Source organism: Triturus cristatus, chromosome 3_2 (assembly GCF_964204655.1).
Source record: "Triturus cristatus chromosome 3_2, aTriCri1.1, whole genome shotgun sequence".
Lineage (NCBI taxonomy): Eukaryota > Metazoa > Chordata > Amphibia > Caudata > Salamandridae > Triturus > Triturus cristatus.
This window is the reverse complement of record NC_140584.1, coordinates 1,212,720,186-1,212,742,671: the sequence shown is the minus strand read 5'-3', so window position 1 is coordinate 1,212,742,671 and position 22,486 is coordinate 1,212,720,186. Positions and strand designations below refer to the sequence as shown.

The 22,486-nt window shown below is 49.3% G+C and overlaps 1 protein-coding gene across 3 annotated transcripts in view; it reads left to right on the top strand.

Moving 5' to 3' along the window:
- LOC146859471 (uncharacterized) overlaps positions 1–21,339 on the top strand; it is a 90,080-nt gene extending 68,741 nt beyond the window's left edge. For all 3 annotated transcript variants that reach the window (XM_085650200.1, XM_085650201.1, XM_085650202.1), the window contains 3 exons: positions 10,346–10,459; positions 10,762–10,860; positions 20,108–21,339. In XM_085650200.1, coding sequence (XP_085506326.1) covers positions 10,346–10,459; positions 10,762–10,860; positions 20,108–20,769 — 875 coding nt within the window. In that variant the 3' untranslated portion in view covers positions 20,770–21,339. The remainder of the gene's footprint in view (positions 1–10,345; positions 10,460–10,761; positions 10,861–20,107) is intronic.
- Positions 21,340–22,486: the final 1,147 nt, after the last annotated feature.

Sequence of the window (22,486 nt, the reverse complement as noted above, 5' to 3'; positions counted from 1 at the left end):
GTATTCACGGATAATTGGCGCCAAAAACTGCGCCGGGTCCCGAACATACAGCACCATGTCGTCGGCATACATGGAGAATGCAAGAGGGCGCTGAAAAAATCGCATGCCGCTGCCTTAAAATGCAGGCTAAGGGCTCCATTACAAGCGCAAACAGCAGTGGCGAAAGTGGGCAGCCCTGCCGAGTACCCCGGTGAATGGAAAACTTTTCCGAGAGGTGTCCATTAATTTTAACTCTAGCTTCCGGCCTAGTGTACAACAATCTGATCCAGTTCGTGAACACGAACGGGACGCCCATACGGTTGAAGACCGCAATCATATAGGACCAAGATATCGAGTCGAACGCTTTTGCAGCGTCGAGCAATACTGCTACCGCTGGGAGCGTGGGCTTTAATACATGCATTACCGCAAATATGGTGCGCAAGTTATGGGACGTGGAACGAGTGGGGATAAAGCCCGACGGATCTGGGAGTACCATAACCGGAAGGAGGAGTTGGATCCTCGTGGCCAAAACCTTTCCCAGAATTTTAACGTCAGTGTTTATGAGAGATAACGGGCGGTATGAATCACATTTATCAGGTGGTTTCAAGAGAGCGACCATTAATGCCTCCCGCAGGGTCGGCGGCAGGCGTTGGGCCTCATATGCCTCCTCATAGAGTTGGAGCAGACGTGGCGCTAACTGTTCAGCATATTCTTTATAGAATTCGGCTGGTAACCCGTCAGTGCCCGCAGCCCTTCCACTAGGCAGAGCAGTGATCGCATCCTGTATTTCCCCAAGCGTTCGTAGGTGCATCAGAAATTCTTGTTGTCTCCGGGATAGCCACACTAATGCGATATCATCCAGATATTGTTCTAGCTCATCACCCCAGGGTGAGGGTCTAGGATGCGGGCAGCAAGCGTCCTCCTCGGCCGGCCTCCCTCACCATAATATCGTGCCTTACTCCGACGAGAGAGATGCTTTACCTCTTGCTCGGTTGTGTCATTATATGCTAGAATTTTCTCTTTTATTTGTGCTAAAATGGTTGCGCTGGGTCGGTCGCTATATTGACGTTCAAGATCACCCAGCTCCCGCTCCAGCGTCGCCATGGTACTATGAAGAGATTTCAAGACCCCAGCCTGGAGGCCTATGCACTCCCCCCCGAATAGTCACCTTAAAGGCTTCCCACAATGTTTCCATAGTCAAAACCGATCCTGTATTTGACGAGAAGTAATCTGCTATAGCCTTACGGACCCCCTCCGCAAACACCGGATCAAGGAGGGAAGAGGATTGCAAGCGCCACCGGAAGGGTGGAGGGACATGGGAGGGCAGAACCATGTCCAGAACCACTGGGGAGTGATCGGACAAAGTTCTAGGCAGGTGTCTGATCTGTGTGATCCAATTACAAATATCTGGCGTTCCCAACCAGTAATCAGTACGGGACCAAGATTGCCTAGCATACGAGTGGCACGTCCCCTCCATGGCTCGCGGGTGTCGCTGTCTCCAAATATCAGCGAGCCCCAGTGATCTCATTCCCTCATGTACTACACTGGCAGCTCGTCTGGGGGGATAGTCTACTGTCGTTTTCCTATCCAGCGCAGGATCAAGTACCACATTAAAGTCACCGCCACAGATAAGGGTCTCAGGGGATATGTTGTAGAGCTTGCTCCACAGAGTATCAAAAAAGACAGGATCATCTGTGTTTGGGCCATATATGTTAACAATAGTTAGAGATGTACTGTAGATCTTACCCTGAACTATTATGTACCTGCCCTCAGCATCTGCATCAACCTGGACAGGCCTAAAGTGAACATTTTTCTTTTAACTAGTATCATCACCCCCCGAGCATACCAGGAGTAGGAGGCAGCGAACTTCACCCCTGCCCATCGCGTAACAATCTGCATGGCCGACTGCTGCATAAGATGCGTCTCCTGCAACAGGGCGACCTGCACATGATGCCTGTCCAGATAAGCTAACACCTGTCGCACCTTCTTGGCATTATTGAGCCCCCTGACATTCCAGCTCACCCATGTAAGATGTGAACGGTTTCTATCTACCATGGCCACATAATCTGCGATACACACGTGCAGCAGCACAGCAACTACATGTGTTATACAGCTCCGCACTTAACAAAAGAACCTGCACAATGCCAATATATTGAACCAGAGTTCCCCAACCACCCCACCCACCCACAGCGGCCAGCAAACAGTGCCGCCCATATTCCCTTATAGAAACCGAACAGTAAGAGAACAATTGACGATACAGAGTACATAGCGGATTAGTATCAAAGGAATACAGTACCCCAATAAGGGCGTCAATGTGGCACCAACAGAAACCCAAAACTTTGCGGGAATTTCCCATTACGTGAGTCGCTAGAAGCCTCTGGCCCCCCGCACAGGCGGGGTGGGTCGAGCTAGGAGAAAATTTGACACACCCACTAATGACGTGAGCTACCTGGTGTTGACATTGGGCATGTAATGCAATTCTAAAGAGGTGCCTGTACCAGCCACCCTGAAATACACCAACAAATCCTGGTACATAGGAGGCGGGAATAACATGCTGAACAGCTCACTCATGAATCCTACAACAAACCACAATAGAGCGAGCTACATAAAAAAAAAAATACCATTGACAAATTAGGCAAAGAACATTAATGAACAGAGTTCCGCTAGTCTCACGTGCTCAGCCGTCCGAGTTAGAATGTCCGCTCTTCTCGCGTAGTGTCATCTGCTGCTCCAGCCGTAGAGTGTATTGCAACACCTCCTTCGGTGCAGTAAAGATGCGTGCCTTCCTGTCATGTTGTATACGCAGCCGAGCCGGGTAGAGCATAGCATAGGAAATTTGAAGAGACTGCAGTTTCTTCTTCACAGAGTGAAACTCTCGATGAGCTTGCTGTACGGCGACGGTAAAGTCTGGGAATAATTCAATTTTCATCCCTTGATAGTCAAGCCCCCCCTTTTCCCTAGCCAGTCGGAGAGCCATATCCCTATCCCTATAATTAAGGAGTCGGGCAATGATTGGACGTGGTGTGGCTCCCGGAACAGGTCTAGGAGCCAGGGAACGATGAGCCCGCTCGACGATAAACACTTTAGAAAAGTGTTCAGTGCCCAGCAGCGTCGTGAGTAGCGTTTCAATATACGTTTCCATGGGCCCAGTATTGGTCGTTTCGGACACCCCAATAACGCGAAGATTATTTCTCCGGGAACGAGCTTCTATGTCCTTGTTCTTGGCCTTAATTACTTCTATTAGTTTCTCCATATTGGCACAGGAAGTTCCCACCACCTCCATCCGGTCCTCCACCGCCGAGATGCGCGCCTCCGCCTCCGCTATTTGCGCACCGTGCTGGTCCAGTTTCGAAGCCATAGTGTCCATGTGGAGATTTAACCCATCAATCTTAGCATCTATGGTTTGGAGGCTTTGTTGCATACTGATCATCATGCGCTCCAGCCGTGCAGCCGAGCCCTGCGCCAGGTCTGGTTCTGATTCAGAGGAGGCCGTAGTAGAGGCTTTAGTGTTTGTTTTGGCCTCAAACTGAAGCTTACTTTGCTGTTTGTCTGTGCACCCCATAGCAATGCCAGACGCAACTCAGCGGAGGAACTTGTTTGTAATAGAGAAATCAGCATTTGCGCTCAACCTGCGCACTAAATAGGATGACCTTGCGACCAAAAGAGCAATCCTACCCCAGGGAGGCAACAAATAAGGGGTGTGTAAACGATGGTGCCTATGACTCCATGAGAAGCCCAATATGAAGCAGGAGGCGGTATCCCAGGCAGCGCAGAGATCACCAGGCAGGCTCCCGGGCACAGAGATAGTCAAGATGGCACCCCCACAGAGGCGCCGGCCAGCAGGCCCACCCCGCGGAGGCCCAGCCCAAGAGACACACCGCCGCCTCCCCTCACAGACCTCAACAGGCCCAGAAGCGCTTCCAGGCCCCTCAGTTCCTCAGCGCTCCACCGGGCAAGTGACTCAGCAGCCCCAGGAACCCCAGACGGCAGGAGGTGCACTAATCCGCCATGTCGAGCCTCGGCCGTGATCCAAGATGCACCACGGCCCCTCCCGATCCCACCAAAGCCACTCCGGTGACTCTGAGGGGCCTGATGAAGAGCGCAGGCCGCGGGCAGTGCTCCCCGATCCGGGCACCCAGCGGAGAGACCCGACAGCCGGCGGCCCGCTCCACAGCAGCGCCGCAGCCCCAGCGGGGGACCCACCGATGCGCGGGTCCCCGTCTCCAACTCAGCGCCCAGGGCAGCAGACGGGGCCTCACCACAGCGCCCGGCTCCTAACCGCCAGCAAGTGTCGCAGAGGTAGGCAGAAGAGTCCCGCTCCCCATTCAGGCAGCAGGCGCGCAGACCAGCAACCGACTCACCGCATACGATGTGAGTATATCGCCGCACTGTAGCCGCCATTAGATACACAGTGCGGAGCAGGCATAGCACAGCATTCAAGGGGCGCCGCCAGCAGTCGACACCAGTCACCTCCACACAGGCTATCGGGAAGCAGCAGCGTGTAGCACACCAGCCAGAGTAGCTGCAGGGCACAGAGCAAGCCGTTAGCAGTACGCTAACCCAGAAGGTGCCATTTTATCCACAGCGTGAGTCGGCAACCCCAGATCGTGTTTCAAACAATCGAGGCAGCAGAGTATGCGAATTGCGGCATCAAAGTATTCCTCAGCACCCCAACAGCAGGTAGTCGTCGTTTTTGGCCATGGATGGCGCCAAAATAAGCGGATTGTGGACGGATTAATAGCTCGACCAGCAGAGCTGTACTAAAGCGCAGCCATCTTGCTCCGGGCTCGCTAGCGCCCCCTATAGGGAAGATTTTCAACCTTGGATATCAAATCCATTGTGTCCCGTACAGATGATTGCGTTTCTTTTACTATAGGGACTAAGAAAGTGTCCATATATTTAGCAAGTGGTTCCAAAAGTGAACCACATGCTGACACTATCGATCTACCTGGAGGGTTAATAGTACATTTGTGCACCTTAGGTAAAACGTATATATTAGGTGTCTTATGATTGTCAGTATTAAGAAAGTCGAATTCATTTTGGCATAGCCAACCCTGTTCCAATCCTTCTGTGGTAATATCTAAGATTTGTGATTTCAGCTCTAGAGTCGGGTTCTCTTCTAACAATCTGTAATATGTAGGATTAGATAGTTGACGCATAACTTCTTCGTCATATTTGTCCTTGTCCCATAGGACAATTCCTCCCCCCTTACCTGCCGGCTTAATTATTATAGCTGGATTGTGAGATAGATTTTTGAAGGCTCTTACTTCTTGTTTAGTGCAATTAGTTTTATAGAAAATCTTTTTATTTTGGAGACTATCTAATTCTCGCAAAATTTGTTATTCGAATAGTAGAATTTCTGCTGGTAACAAAACACTGTCGGGCTGGACTGTTCCCATGAGGCACAGGGTCAAGACTGATTTGCATATGGCCATGTCTAAACTGGGGTGGCGTAGTGGGCAAAAGAACGATGGATTGAACCCAGATCTCTTGACTGGGGGAGAATGTCTGCATTGTCAGCATTCCGTCCATCATTTGTTTGTTGTAACGCTTTTCGCCCTAAGTGGGATGGGTATTCCCAGACGTGGGACCCGTGCTCACTACGCCACTGGAGTCAAGCTATCCTGGCTGATGACGGCTGATAGCCAGAAACCGGTCCTAGGATGCTTGATTCCGGTCCAGGGAAGACATGGCTTGGCAGTTCGGGCTGGACTGTTCCCATGAGGCACAGGGTCAAGACTGATTTGCATATGGCCATGTCTAAACTGGGGTGGCGTAGTGGGCAAAAGAACGATGGATTGAACCCAGATCTCTTGACTGGGGGAGAATGTCTGCATTGTCAGCATTCCGTCCATCATTTGTTTGTTGTAACGCTTTTCGCCCTAAGTGGGATGGGTATTCCCAGACGTGGGACCCGTGCTCACTATGCCACTGGAGTCAAGCTATCCTGGCTTATGACGGCTGATAGCCAGAAACCGGTCCTAGGATGCTTGATTCCGGTCCAGAGAAGACATGGCTTGGCAGTTCGGGCTGGACTGTTCCCATGAGGCACAGGGTCAAGACTGATTTGCATATGGCCATCTCTAAACTGGGGTGGCGTAGTGGGCAAAAGAACAATGGATATAACCCAGATCTCTTGACTGGGGGAGAATGTCTGCATTGTCAGCATTCCGTCCATCATTTGTTTGTTGTAACGCTTTTCGCCCTAAGTGGGATGGGTATTCCCAGACGTGGGACCCGTGCTCACTACGCCACTGGAGTCAAGCTATCTTGGCTGATGACGGCTGATAGCCAGAAACCGGTCCTAGGATGCTTGATTCCGGTCCAGGGAAGACATGGCTTGGCAGTTCGGGCTGGACTGTTCCCATGAGGCACAGGGTCAAGACTGATTTGCATATGGCCATGTCTAAACTGGGGTGGCGTAGTGGGCAAAAGAACGATGGATTGAACCCAGATCTCTTGACTGGGGGAGAATGTGTGCATTGTCAGCATTCCGTCCATCATTTGTTTGTTGTAACGCTTTTCGCCCTAAGTGGGATGGGTATTCCCAGACGTGGGACCCGTGCTCACTACGCCACTGGAGTCCAGCTATCCTGGCTGATGACGGCTGATAGCCAGAAACCGGTCCTAGGATGCTTGATTCCGGTCCAGGGAAGACGTGGCTTGGCAGTTCGGGCTGGACTGTTCCCATGAGGCACAGGGTCAAGACTGATTTGCATATGGCCATGTCTAAACTGGGGTGTCGTAGTGGGCAAAAGAACGATGGATTTAACCCAGATCTCTTGACTGGGGGAGGATGTCTGCATTGTCAGCATTCCGTCCATCATTTGTTTGTTGTAACGCTTTATCTACAAGTATCAGGAGTAGCGATGGGCTGTAGTTTCTCACCTGAGATAGCAAATCTGGTTATGGCAGAGTTTGAAAAAAGATGGATATATAGCGACACCAACCCCTTTAAGATCCAAGTAGGTTTTTGGTGTCGCTATATTGACGACATTTTTATGATTTGGGAAGGAGACGAGGTTTAACTGACGGATATTCATAATTGGTTAAATTCAAGAGCAGCTGAATTGAACTTCACAGTATCTAAACACCGTGAAAAGATAAACTTCCTAGATGTATTTATTCAGCATGTCAATGGCCATCTAGAAGTCAGTTTATATACCAAACCCACTGAATACCCTTATACACTTTTCTAGTGGACATCCGCGTACCTTAAAAGAAAGCCTACCATATGAACAATCCCTCCATGTAAGGAGAAATTGTACCAATAAGGAAGAATACTTTAGTAATGCTGAAATACTCAAGACCAAACTGATTATACGTGGTTAACCTAAACAATTGGTCAAAACAGCTTTGAAAAGGGCATGGTATACGCCCAGAGAGGAATTACTCATTCCCAAACACCATGATAAAAATATGCCGTAGACGTGTGTTCTCACATATGACCCAAAAGCAAATAAAATCAAGAAAATCATTCCAAAAAATTGGAAACTAATCGATAGGTTAGGTATCCCTACAGCTTTATTTGCCTTTAAAAAAGAAAAAAAACATCCGGCAAAATGACCTTTGGAGTCTACTTAGCCTACCACCGGTAGTAGGCCATTATAGGTGCCAAAATTGTGTAGCCTGTCATTTGACAGAGGACTCTAAACAATTGGACATCAATGGCCAGACACATATTCAAAGAGTGTTTTCCAACTGTAATTCTAAAAACACTGTATACTGTCTAAAGTGCCCATGTAATAAGAATTATATTGGCCAAACAACGCAAGCAGTGAAGAAGCGAATTCTTCAACATAAATCAAGAATAAAGTGTAAGACACAGGGAGCCCCACTAGTACTCCATTTTCAAAATCATAACCATTCTGAAAACGATATAAAATGGTCTGTACTATGTGTGATTCAAATGCCCAAAGAGATGAACTCCAGACGAAATTGAGCAGGTTGGAGGCAAGACTAATTGAAAAATATCATACAGAGACATCAGGCCTCAATGACTGTGATGACATTTGGTCACTGTTACAGTAATGTGTATTGAAGTCTGCTTGTCCAGAGATGATTATTTGTGTGGTTACCTTGAATAGTCTCTGACATACGATCTGTATATTGTATTCTGTATAGTAAGATTGTACGGAGTGGCGGTACATATAAGGGCTAGAAGGTTTGATAAACACACATGTTGGTTGTTTCATATGTCCATAATATTTATTTGCATTATTTTTTTTAATAATTATTACTTTTAGTTTTTATTTCTTTAGTTGGTAAAGATATCCTATACAGGAATGTTTGCTACTCCGCGGAATAATCATACGCGTGAGTTTGTTTTCAATAGAGACCTTACGTCTTTCTTAGATGGCTACACGTTATTTCTTTTACTTAAAACTGTAGGACTGCCTGCTATACTGCGGGGTTATTAATAGGCATGAAGCTGCTATACTGCGGGGTTATTAATAGGCACGTGTTTGCCTTCCGTGATGTCTACACATAATTCCTTCTTTAATAAAACTGTAGGTATGTCTGCTACACTGCGGGGTATTTAATATGCGCAAGTTTGTCTTCCACAACAGACCTCGTGTTTTTCTGTGACGTCCACACGTAACTTCTTTTGAAATAAAACTGCAGGATTTTGCTACACTGCGGGGTAACTAGAATGCGCGAGTCTTTTTTCAGCACAGACTTCAAGTGCTGTTTTTGTCTCTGCGCAACTCCTTTAAGAGAGATCGCGCTTCTGGGTCATGTGATATCTATCGCAGACCCGGAATCATTTGGCGAGAGATAATGAGACGGCCCATATGGCGGAAAAATAGAGGTAAGAATCCGCTACGGTTTTCTTCGGCAAGAGAGTTCTCCTTGAAAGGAGGGGGACGGCTTTTGACATACTTATTTGGTTTGTTCCCGCACAGTTTGAGAAACAGACTATGAAGTTTTAGGAGTCTCCATTAAATAAATTGACATCACGGGGAATCGGCTGCCCGTGGAGTACCGGTAAGAAGATGTGGCGTTTCAATTTCTGTATATCTATATTCCAAGTCGGATCAGTAATATATGTAGCCCTATGAGGAATCTGATATCTAGAGAAAAATGGGTAATCGGGCAATATTTGATAGACCAAACCAGGGAGTCGTCTAATTTGTTGAAAGCACTGTATACATAGGGATTTCGGCTGTAGAGTTTGGTCAGTAACCCGGTCGGTCCCATGATGTGTGGCTCTCTTTTTTTTATTACAGTGCCATCGAAGTATGGCACCTGGATGTTGAATTACACTGAAGTTGCCATAAACTACGTCATAGTGGTAAATGTAGTTTTATTTGTCCCTACTTCTTCCTCCTCCTCAATTGGCTTTTATTTAAAAGACATGGACTAGTGTGTTGGACATTTAGATATACGTGTAGCACGATGTGTTCTGAGATTCCGTGGCTCTATTTGATTTCTTTTATAAGCATTCCTTGAATCATTAATCAGTCACATCATTTTGTTTTTAGAATCACGGGTGATATATTTCTTTATGGCTTGTATAAGGTTGCTTTGAGTGCACATTCGGGTGATTGATTTATATGGACTGCCACCTCAAGTTAAAGAAATACATTGCAACTATGACTTATGTGTACATATGTTCCTGTGTGTGTGTGTGTGTGTGTATATATGTATGTATGTGTATATATATATATATATATATATATGTAAATAGATGTAACGATACAGGTGTATATATTTATTATTTTTTCAGGGGATTGTGTTGGAAAGTTATCCTTATACACCCTAGTCCTGATGAGGCCCGAAACCAATGGGGCTGAAATGCGTCGACTTTAGGATTGGAGGACGCCCTTGTGAATTTAAAGTGTTGTGCTAAAAGTTTGAAAGTACAAAAAGTTAGAGGTGGAGTAATATACCTCCCAGTACTTTCTTATAGGGTGATCTTTTGTTGAAGGGAATGCTCATTTTTTCTAAAAATTTGAAAACATCCTTACTTCTTTATAGCGTAATAGGGAATAGTAGAAATATTTAGATTAGGTTTAAGTATTGTGTTTTTGTTGAAGAAAAGAAGATGTATTGTATATAAGAATATTCTTTTTCAAGACTCTTGTTTGAACTGCCCGTTGTCCATGATTTGAATTGATACTGAATCAGTCACGAGTAAAACTCGAGGGGAGGAATAATTCAAGTTTTCCTTCATCCTACTGTATCGTATATATTTGTCCCAAAGCATTGTATGTTTATAATATTGTTCATTTACCCAGATGCTGTTGGGTTATTTGGGTTACCCCTTCTGATATAGCCGTCACAACTAGTAGTAGCACTTCTAGGGGATCCAAAAACGAAGCATTGTAGTCAAATGACACTTTTCACATGTTTTGCTCCACAGGATTTCCGCTGCTAAATGCAGACGTGTTTGGTAGAAAGGAGGATGAGCCAAAGTCTCTTCTAATGGATAATTCTGGTGCAGAAAGAGGAGCAGACTGCATCAGCCCCCGCTCAGGTGAGCTTCGGAGGCTTTGAAAGCATTGGAAGGGTTTGATGGCCTTGGGCAATTAGGGCTCCTTGTTATTCTGATAATTGAATCAAAACCCTAATTCGTGTTATCCCCTTGCTATGGTTGTTTCTCAGATCTTGCGACTTCCATGGCAGTCTTACATCTTCACAGATCTGTAACCAGAACCTTCCTCTTACAATATGAAATAGTCCTTCTATTATACTTTCTCAAAAGGAAGATCTCACTTCGATTATCAGACCTTTCCAGGTGTAAATGTAACTTAACTTGGACTTTGCTTTTCACAACAGATACTGCTGTTATATCGGTCATCATAAAAGATGAGGACGAGCTCAGTTCCTTCGACTCCTGGGACAGCAAAACAAGAGGAATCATTGATGCCCCAACAGGTGAGTTAACAGTCACTGATCGAAAACCTAAGAACATTTACCCAGTCTGGGAACATTTGACTTTTAGTCTCAAGGCTCCTGAAGAGGAAAAATCTTCAAAATGTTGGTCTTTAATCTGTATTTGAACCTTGGTGTTTTTCATGCAGATTCTGCATCAAATGTACGGGGCGTGAGAAGATTTTTTCTCTCTAACAATGTTTCGCAACGGTATTTGCGATGTTTTACTGTGTCTCATGATTTGGTTTTCACTGCACAGGACCTTGCAGGGCATATTGTCATCATAGGAAAGCGCCCCTTTTTGTACCACGATTGGCACAACCCCAGCTACCCCTGTAAGTCTATAGTAAGTGGTACCCCTGGTACCTAGGACATGGTTACTGAAGAGTCTCCTCTGGGGCTGCAGCACTGGTTGTACTACCCCCAGGGACCCCTCACCAAGGCTATACACTCTGCCAAAGCAAGCTGTGTGTTGCAGGAAAATCCGAAGAGCCAACATGGCACACAGTCCTGTGTTCCATGCCAACCTTACACTGCAAAAGATATAGGTAAGTCACCCCTTCTGCAGGCCTTCAGCCCTACGACAGGGTGCACGATATCCCATGTGAGGGCATATGAGCATGAGCAGATATGCCCCTACAATATCCAGTCCATTCTGTGATGTTCTAAATGGACAGGGAAGCCATAAAAAGTACTTGGGCTGGGTACTTGTCAACACGAGTTTCTTAGCTCCATGATGGCTTAACTCATTTCTAAGATATTTGGTACCAAACATCTTGTCTTAATAAACCCTCTCTCATACCAGTGGAGGATTATTAATAACTTCACATAGGAGACCCTTTTAGTGGGTCCCCTGAAACCTAACCAAACACTATTGGGTTCTCTGGCTGGTTTTCACCAGCCTGCCACCACCAGACATGTTTCTGACCTCCTGGGGTGAGAGCCAGCGCTCTCAGAGAACAGAGACCAAGCCTGCTCTGGGCAGAGAGGCTTCACACCTCCTCCAGACATGATGGCCTTTCTGGGCAGAAAGCTTTAAAGGCAATGCCGCCTTTTAAATCCAAACCAGGAACCTCCAGATAGTATGGAGGCCAAGCCCTCTTTCCTGCGCCACCTTTGGCGGGAAGAAAGGCGGGAAAATTAGTTAGATGAGGAGAAGAATCCCCCATCAGCCTGCACCACCAATAGAGCAGGCGAGGTGAACCCCTTTCCTAAAATTCCACCATCTTGAGATGGTGGAAGTACCTCCAATCAGGGCTAGGGTAGTGCCTCTTCCCACATGAAGTGGTGACTAGAGGGTGTAGACACCCTAAAGGTAGATAGCCCAGAAGCCCCTCCTGCCGAATAAAATGGTGGGAGAGGTTTGGCGCAGCGGCCAGGTTGCCTGACTACGGACAACGGGGTTCATGGTTCGATCCCTGCCGGCAGCAGGTTAGCCCAGCACCATGTGACTCAGGGCAAAAGCTCGCTTAATCTTCCCGACGGCCCCCAGCGCCTTGACTCCCTCGGGTAATTGTGCGCTTTACAAATACTGGATTTCATTTCATTTTTCGGCTTGCTGCTCCCCGACAACCTTGACTTCGCATCGAAGCAAGAAGAGGTACAACCGCTCTGGAGGGTCAGATCTGCCTCTCCACTCAGTTTGGAGGCATCAGGACTTACTGGAGCTGCGGCGTACCAATTCCTGGGGTAACGGGCCCCCAGCGGTAAAAACGAACAAGAAGAGCCAACTCTGGAATCCCAAAGCACCAGAAGCAAGCACCCTTCGAGGGACGTTCAGACACCTGAGGCCCACTTCCTAAGTGACCCACTTGTCCCGAGCCTGTCTCTCCAAGTTGCCTGCTCCTGACCACGATCATCCTAAAGACGCACTTGCTGACTTGTGCGCTCTGCACCCAATCCCGGCTCCGACCAACCAGCCCCAACCTCAACCAACCAGACCCGCCCCTGTTGTCCCCAGGCCCTTGAGACCTCCACCTTCCAAGGAGACCCACCGGGCATACCTGTAAGTCCACCTGTGCAGTTCATTTTCAAGTGCCCTCTTCATCTTTGCGCACCAGCTTCCAAGACCCTCAACACTCTGCTCCCGCCCGATCCAGGGCGCTCTCAAACTTCTCCTGCTGGAACTTTGGACATGGTCCCGACCCAAAGCAAGAAGGTAAACTTCATGAAAGTATTACCTGATTTTAAAAAAAAAGTATTCAAATTTCTATTTCTTCCCATTGACTCCTATGGTGCCCAACTGTGCACAAATGTTATACATTTTCCGAACTCTTATAAAACTGTAACTCAAAAAGTACTTACCTTAGAACTGTGTTCTTGATCTATAGAAATACATAAAAATCATCTTTATTTTTACCAGCCGCGGTCCGTGCAGGTAACCGCGGTGGGGCGGTGGGGCGAGGTAAGGTGGGGGATTTCGAGGGAAAATTAATGATTATTTAATTTTCCCTCTGCATCGTCCCTCGAAATCCCCTTTTACCCGGCCCGCCGCCCTACTGATGTTACCTGCACGGACCGCGGCTGATTTTTTACAAATTGGTATTGGATTTATTCTTGAGCGTGTGTCTCATTTATTGCCTGTGTGTCATAACTGCTTGGCACTATTCTCTGATGAGCCTAACTACTGGCCACACTACACAAAAAGCATTCAAATGATCTACTTTGACCTCTGTCCACCGACTGGGGTTCCACTGGACTCTCCAGTGTACTTCATTCTAGTGCACGATATAGAGAGCCAGCTTCCTACAGCCATCATCTTCACTATAATAAAACCCTGGGATGTTGGGAATGTATGTAGATTTTTTCACTGCAGGATTAACATTTACAGTAATTGTCTGTGCCCAATTGTTTAGAAAACAATGCGAACAGAGATATTTATCCTGCCAAACAGTTTGGGGTGTGGAGCACCGTTCACTCCGGCTAAGGTGCCCTGGCCCACGGAATTGAAAGATTCTTACTGCATCCATGAGCTTTTATGCCTATGTAGGAAAGTGCACTTTTTGTAAGGTCACCCCTACACGTTTTGGTTAAATGCTGATTGTTAGGACTCTGAAAGTTGCTAGGCCCCAGTACCAGTGCTGTCTCCCTGAACACAATGCAGCAAATTATAAGTAATTAGCGGTCCATAGGATAGCATGGGCTGGCACCTGGGCACCCTCTGAGGTTGAAAAGCGGTACAAAAGGGGGTGGTGATGGACGGAGCATCAGAACCAATCAAACACTCACACCCAGTCAACAGATCTGGGTTTGATCCATCACCGTTCTTTAGCCCACTCTGCCACCCCAGTTCAGACATGGCCATATGCAAATCAGTCTGACCCTGTGCCTCATGGGAACAGTCCAGCCCGAACTGCCAAGCCATGCCTTCCCTGGACCGGAAACAAGCTTCCTAGGACCGGTTTCTGGCATTTCAGCCGTCTTCAGCCAGGCTTGCTTGAATCCAGTGGCAAAGTGAGCAAGGGACTCACGTCTGAGCATACCCTGCCAACTTATGGCGAACAAAGCGGTACAAAAGGGGGTGGTGATGGACGGAGCATCAGAACCAATCAAACACTCACACCCAGTCAACAGATCTGGGTTTGATCCGTCACCATTCTTTAGCCCACTCTGCCACCCCAGTTCAGACATGGCCATATGAAAATCAGTCTGACCCTGTGCCTCATGGAAACAGTCCAGCCCGAACTGCCAACCCTCTGAGGTTGCCAGCTCCATTATGGTACTGCCGAATGTGGTCATGCTTTGTATCAAACATTGTGCCTCCTCACCCCTGACATGATTCCTAATTCAGGCTTGATCTGCACCCAGGTGGCGACTCTGGAGTTTGCCCACCTGGTGTCCCCTGGCTTTCCTGTACCCTGGCTGGCAGCCTGTAGCTGCTACTACCAAGACAAGAACTTGACCTCCTGCTAGGCAGTGTGAACGTTCCCAAGAGTCAGACACAAAGGCCTGCCAGGGTCAGAGGACCTCTTCCAAAGGGTGGCTAGTGAAGTTGCACATCAAGGCGGTGAGCTTCAAAGCATATAGTGCCTCTGATATGCACGCAGGGTGACTCACCACTACTGCAGGGCCTCTGTCACAACTGTGGAGACACCTCCATGACTGCGGGGTCTCTGCCATGAGTGCATAGACTCCACCATGACTGCGGGGCCTCTGCCACGAGTGTGTAGACTCCCCCATGACTGCAGGCCTCTGCCATGAGTGCGTAGACTCCACCACGACTGCGGGGCCTCCGCCATGAGTGCAGAGGCTCCCCCATGACTGCGGCGCCTCTGCCCTGAGTGCGGAGACTCCTCCACGACTGTGGCACCTCTGCCCTGAGTGCGGAGACTCCCCACGACTGCGGGGCCTCTGCCATGAGTGCGGAGTCTCCCCACAACTGCGGGGCCTCCGGTACGAGTGCGGAGACTCCCCACGACTGAGGGGCCTCCAGCACGAGTGCAGAGACTCCCCCATGACTGCGGGGCCCCCGCCACGAGTGTAGAGACTCCCCAATGACTGCGGGACCTCCGCCACAAGTACGGAGACTCCCCACAACTGCAGGGCTCCGACACAGGTGCGTTGACTCCACCACGACTGCGGGGCCTCTGCCATGAGTGCAGAGGCTCCTCCACGACCGTGGCGCCTCTGCCCTGAGTGCGGAGACTCCTCCACGACTGTGGCGCCTCTGCCCTGAGTGCGGAGACTCCCCACGACTGCGGGCCTCTGCCACGAATGGGGAGTCCCCCCACGACTGCGGGGCCTCCAACACGAGTGCGGAGACTCCCCGCGACTGAGGGGCCTCCGGCACAAGTGCAGAGACTCCCCCCCACGACTATGGGGCTCCAACAAGAGTGCGGAGACTCCCCCATGGCTGCGGGGCTCTGACATGAGAGCGGAGACTCCCCCATGACTGCGGGGCCTCCGCCACGAGTGCGGAGACACCGCCACAACTGCGGGGCCTCCACTACGAGTGCAGAGACTCCACCCATGACTGCGGGGGCTCCGCCACGATTGTAGAGACTCCCCCATGACTGCGGGGCCTCCGCCACAAGTGCAGAGACTCCCCACGACTGCAGGGCCTCCGCCATGAGTGCGGAGACTCCCCCATTACTGCGGCGTCTCTCCCACAAGTGCAAAGACTCCTCCATGACTGCGGGCCTCTGCCATGAGTGCGGAGACTCCTCCATGACTGCGGGCCTCTGCCATGAGTGCGGAGACTCCTCCACGACTGCGGGGCCTCTGCCACAAGAGAGGAGACTCCCCATGAATGCGGGGCCTCTGCCACGAGTGCGGAGCCTCCCCCACGACTGCGGGGCCTCTGCCACGAGTGCAGAGACTCCCCACGACTGCGGGGCCTCTGCCATGAGTGCGGACACTCCTCCACGACTGCGGGGCCTCTGCCATGAGTGGGGAGACTCCCCATGACTGTGGGCCTCTGCCACAAGTGCATTGACCCCACCACGACTGCGGGTCTTTCGCCATGAGTGCAGAGACTCCCCACCCCTGCGGGGCCTCTGCCACGAGTGCGGAGACTCCCCCCCCACGACTGCATCGCCTCGACACGAGTGCAGAGACTCCCCCACGACTGTGGGGCTCCGACACGAGTGCGGAGGTTCCCCCACGACTGCGGGGTCTCCACCACAAGTGCAGAGACTCCCCATGACTGCAGGGCCTCCGCCACAAGTGCGGAGACTCCCAATGACTGCGGGGCTCCGACATAAGTTCGTATTTATTTGCAAAGTTTTATATAGTGCTGGCTAGACCCAGAGGTATCGGAGCGCTTTACATGAGGATCAATGAGTTACAGGTTCCATAATTACATAGACAAGTCTAGACATAGGAGAAAAGAAAAAAATGAGATTACAGAATAATTTGAGAATTATTGGCACGTACACACATCTTATGCAGAGTGAAGAGGTAGAGGGGGAATGGTAAACGGGGGTAGGGAATTCAGGTAGGAAAACACAACAGGGAGGCGAGGAAAACGATGTCCGGAACTGGGTAGGTACCGGCCGAGGGGTGAACCAGAGCCAAAACTCCTCTATAGCTGCATATTACAGCTCCACCGGGCATCGGCCAAAGTTGCTTGGGCACCGCGGTAAATACAGACCGTTTTGGTTCCGCACAGGGGGCATCGTTAAAGTTCCATCAAGAGCACCAGTCACGGTGTTGCTAGTAAACGCCGTCCGCCTCATCCTCCAGCTCGTGCCCAGGTCAAGAGTGGAGAGCGGAGAGGTGGAAAGGACAGTTCCAAAGTCCGCAGATCTTCCCCATTCCCAGCAGTAGTGGTGAGTGTTGGGCATTTGAGCAGGATCCCAGTGGTAGGGGGACCCTGTGAGTACTCGTTCCCTCCCTAATCCGGAGCAGTCTCCCTGCATACTCCTGCAGCCGTACCGCTCTCAGAAGCTCCGCTGGGCGCTCCTATGTCACGGCATAGATCAGCCAGCATTCCGGATCAGGAATCGTTGTTTTGGGTGGGATAACAGTGCGGCGGGACGCCGCTCAGGAAGCTGGTGAGAGGGTTCACCACGGAGCATCAGCTCTGTGCGGCCATGTTGGGGACAGGCTCCTCCTCCTCCTACCAGGCTAACGGGTTCTCTTTGGTTAGCGCCATCTCTCCTTCTTGTCTGCCTTCTGTTGGTGGCCCTCTTGTCTCTGAAGGAGTAGAGTAGCTGGAGACTGTTTGCGTCTTTTTAGGTGGCATTAGGTCCTTAGTGTCCACTGAGCGCACCCTTCAGAGACGAGTGGCGCCTTGTTTTGTGCTATATTCCCCTTGTGTGCGCCGATCTTCCGAAACCTGGGTTTTCCCGTCTGTCAAAGATTTTCATCCCGGCTCGGGCCTATGTGTGGGTCTGTGGGCTCACTGGCATCTTGCCCCGACTGGCATCTTGAGTGCTTCTTGAGTGAGCCCCTTGTTCCTGCATCCCCATGCCTACCGTGGATATCCCCCGAGTAGAGGTGGATTTTACCACAGTGGGCACCAGGTGGGTTCGCGCTAGGTCTCTCCCGATCCGTCAGCGAGGGTCCTGGCTGTCCCCTTTAGGCTTTTCCCCCCCTGTCCGGGGTATCTCCCCCGCTTTGAGTATGGCCCTGCAGGGGATCAGATCCCTTCAGTGCCTTGTAGGGTCGACTTTTCTGTGGAGTCGCTGTGGCTGTGGGAGCTTCTTTTTGTGTCTGGAACTGTTCTATTACCCTTGGGTGGCCGCCATGTGGAGGTCAGGTGCCTAGGGGTTCATGAAGCTGTCCTGTGGGGCCCCCAGATGCCTGCATTGCCCATTGTGTGCTTCTTTCCTGGCCATCACTCACTCTTCGGGCAGCTGCTCTATCTTCACCTGCCCCACCGGTGTTCGCAGCGACTCTGGCCCGTCCACAGCTCACCTGGCCGCCATCTTGGAGTCAGGCGTCTGTTTCCATGCGCTCCCTGAGAGCCTCCCCGGGTCCAGTGGAGGCGGAGGTCCCCCTATTATTCCCCCGGTGCTCCCACTACCATTTTGGCATTGTTCCCTTCCGAGGGTGGCAACGCTTGAGGCGCCGGGTGCAATCATAATGCACCACGTCTCTCCAGCACAGCAGGAGCTCTCAAATTTGCTCCCGGGGCTCGTTCAGTTTTGATGCCCCCACCAATCTGCTGTCTTCCTCTGCCGACGGCGGCCCTCTGATCAATGCGGCTCCTTTCTGTTGCCCGCTGCCTTCCTCGATATCGTCCTGGTGCCCCCTGGGGTTACCGCGTAGCTCCGCAGCTTCAACGATTCTTGTCGGCGGACCCCCAGTGAGAACTTGGTTCCTCTGTTAACTCTGGTTACTCCGCGCATTTCCTGGGTTAAAAATGTGCATTCATTTGCTCATTTCGGTGACTCACCACACAGCCTCTGCTGTTAAGGTCCGCTCTGCCATCTTGGCTCCTCCCTTCCCTCCCTGTGTAGACTCCACCACGACTGCGGGGCCTCCGCCACAACTGTGGAGACACCTCCATGACTGCGGGGCCTCTGCCACGAGTGCGGAGACTCCACATGACTGCGGGGCCTCCACCACGAGTGCGGAGACTCCCCATGACTGCGGGGCCTCCACCACGAGTGCGGAGACTCCCCATGACTGCGGGGCGACCACCACGAGTGCAGAGACTCCCCATGACTGCGGGGCCTCCACCACGAGTGCAGAGACTCCCCCATGACTGCGGGGCCTCTGCCACGAGTGCAGAGACTCCTCCACGACTGTGGGGCCTCTGCCACAAGTGCGGAGACTCCACACAACTGCGGTGCCTCCCCCATGAGTGCGGAGACTCCTCCATGACTGCGGGGCCTCTGTCACGTGTGCGTAGACTCCCCCTTGACTAGAGGGCCTCTGCCACAAGTGCAGAGACTCCCCACGACTGCGGGCCTCTGCCACATGTGCACAGACTGCCCTCATGACTGCGGGGCCTCCGCCACGAGTGGGGAGACTCCCGCACGACTGCGGGGCCGCCTCCCTGAGTGCAGAGACTCCCCCATAACTGTGGGGCCTGCACCACAAGCGAGGAGACTCCCCCATGACTCTGGGGCCTCCACCACGAGTGAGGAGACTCCCCCACGACTGCAGGGCCTCTGCCACAAGTGCGAAGGCCCTTTGTGAATCAGGCCAGAGTCTTTTCGCTGGGCACATTCTGGTAGTGCCAGGCTACAAGACACTAGATTATGCATTGAGATAAATTCCCACCAAATAGACCCCATGACTATTTTAACATGTCTGAGAAAATAAGTAGTGTTTTTTTTTGTCGTTTATGCTTTATTATGGAACTTAGCAATACGTTAATCAGTATGCTTTTATGAGTATATTTGCTCTAAATAAAAAGTGTTTTTGACCAACATTTATTTGTGCTGGCAGTATACGCACATGTGCACACACACACACACACACACACGCACACTCATGAGCACACTTCCTCTCCATCACTCCTTTCTTTTGTCTCTCCCCTTTCTCTCCCAAATTTCTCACACAGTACCCTATCTATCCCTCTTACTGTCATATCTCCCTCACTCTTGCTTTCTTGCATTCCTTCTCTCCTCCCGCACTCTTTCCTTCCACCTCCTTCTCTCTCTCCGCAAAAACACGTTTTGGAATTTTAAATGGAAAGATTTAACTCTCAGAAAAGTAGTGTGGAGCATTTTGATAAAAGATTAGTATCCTGAGTGTCTACCCTGATGACTGGACTCCTACTTTGTAATGAAAATATTCGTTCTTTGTAACTGTCTTATGAGTAAAACTGTAATGGCTGAACTTTGTTTTAATCTAGGCTGTGAGAAAAGCATGAACAGACATAAGACAGGTGGAGAGCCCATGCAGTCTACCAACAAAATGCAAACCTGTAAATCTTTTCCTGGAAGAAGCAGTACCAAGGCACTACAGAGCTCTCGCAATGGAAGAAACTCTGAAATACCGTTGTGGTCTGACAATTACCAGGAACAGGGTGTGAAAGAACAAAGTGGCTTCATCAACTCTAAACATTCAAGGTTACCCACGGGAAGGTCCAGGGGAAATCAACTGAAGAAATCCAACGAGTCTGAAAGTACTCTGGGAAATTCCCCGCTTCTCAGTGGTCTTCAAGGCTCACCTCAAAAGCACCCAATGTACAAATGTTCTCAGTGTGATCAAAGCTTCAGCCTGAAGGGAGAGCTCATCAGACACATGCGAGTACATTCAAGAGCAAGGCCCTTTTCATGTACTAACTGTGACAAAAGCTTCTTTGAGAAGGGAAGTCTTCTAAAACATTATATTACACACACTGGTGAAAAGCCGTACAAGTGCACCTACTGCCAGAAAAGGTTCAATCGGAAAGATAATCTCAATGGACATATGAGGATCCATACTGGGGAGAGGCCGTACAAATGTACTGAATGCGGGAAAAGTTTCACTTGGAAAGGGGATTTTAATCAACATCGAAAGAAGCACATATAAGTGAACCACCCACAAGAAAGCACATTGTCAAACAGAAAAAAAATGTACAGGCAGTGCTCTTTTAAGGACCAGTGACCAAATCTAAGGATTATTGGGATTTTTGAATAATCTGAGAACCGAGCGGGCAGCAATCAAAAAGCCAATGCGTAACAATACAAACAGGATTCAAGAACTTGAGAAAAGAAATACACAATTATACTGCTAACATATCAACCACCACAAACAAATGTGATACCTCAAGCCCCCGTGTGAAACAAACTGGTGTTACTGCATCAACAACTGCCATCAGATGAAAAAAGAGAAGCGCTGAGAAACGTCTAAATAGTCATGTTTATGTGATTGTTAATAATTAGCCTAAAGAGAAAGGGAAGGGCAAGTTTAACATATCTTCACTGTTAACGTTGCCAGAATAGGATTTTATGGACTAGTTTCCACCTACCACTCGGGCTTTGGGTCTGAACATTACTCTTCTTCATAAAGGTGGCCCAGTATGTAGTATATAATCACTTTTCTAGTGATTAGCACTACGCTCCATGACAATATAATAAAAATAAACAGTGTATTGAAGAACATCTCTCTTCTTCTCATTTTCTCTCCTGTTGAGTGCAGCAGCTGCATAGGAGGTTTTGTACAGAGGGTAGGCTATACTTTATTAAACTGTCACTCCCCAACATGGAGATAAACAACCACAGCAAACAAAGAGATCTCAGAAATATAATGTCTTTAAAAATCGTGCAATAGCTGTCAAATAGTCAAAGTACAAGAAGAGCTGGAAGGTTGGTTGAACAGATGAATCTTGCAAGCTCCCTTTTTCCCCTTCTGAATTCTTTTTATTTAAGGAGCTTTTCCAATCCTCTGCTTTTAATGCCTGTGATTAAAAAGCATAGCGTGCCGGAACTGGACTTGCGTGATATTACTTACCTATTTCCAGGGTCACTCCTTTGACAGCCCCGCTTCCATTTAAGAAGACTCCCAGTGCTGGAGCCATTGCCTGACTGCAAATATACCTCAATGGTTTCCTGCCCTTGTGATGGACCTCACAGGTTTATCTGTTTAAGGAGGAATTAGTGGAGTGATGGTGATGTGGGCCTGAATACGTTCTGAAATCTAAATCATGATCTCTACTATTGAGGTGTGCAGCTCTCACAGCTTTTTCCCATGTGACTAGGATAAAGCTTCCATGGCCGCTGTAACACTCTGGACCTCATTAACCCCGAGTAGCTGTCCCCACTGCTCTGGAAATACTAGAGTACAACAGTGAGTTCGTTTCTACAGACCCTTTTAGCCCCTGGTAGAGATCTCTGCTTTGCAATATCCAGTACTGAGCCATCGGGCAGTCTATATAACTCTGTTCCTGCCATCTCCTAATACTTTCATGTAAGGAGCGGTTTTTACTACAGCAGAGCTCCTTTTGTGTCTCTGGAGCTTGCCGTGGCTTTTAGTCCTGCAAATTCTTTTTTTACCTTGTGGTTCCATTTCTCAGCAGCAAAGGATGCTCCTGCGGTGTTGCTTGTCCAAATAATTTGAGGTTCGAAAAGTGTATTTAACAGGCGTCTGGTAAATCAGAGCATGTTTGTCTTTCCAAAAGGTCTCTGAAACTGTGCGAAAACTATTGGAGATGGCTAGAGATATTGAATGCAGGTGCAAGATCTCCGATGTAAATCAAATATGGATTATTGGTCACCCAAATAAAAAGGTTAGACAAGAATGTACAAAG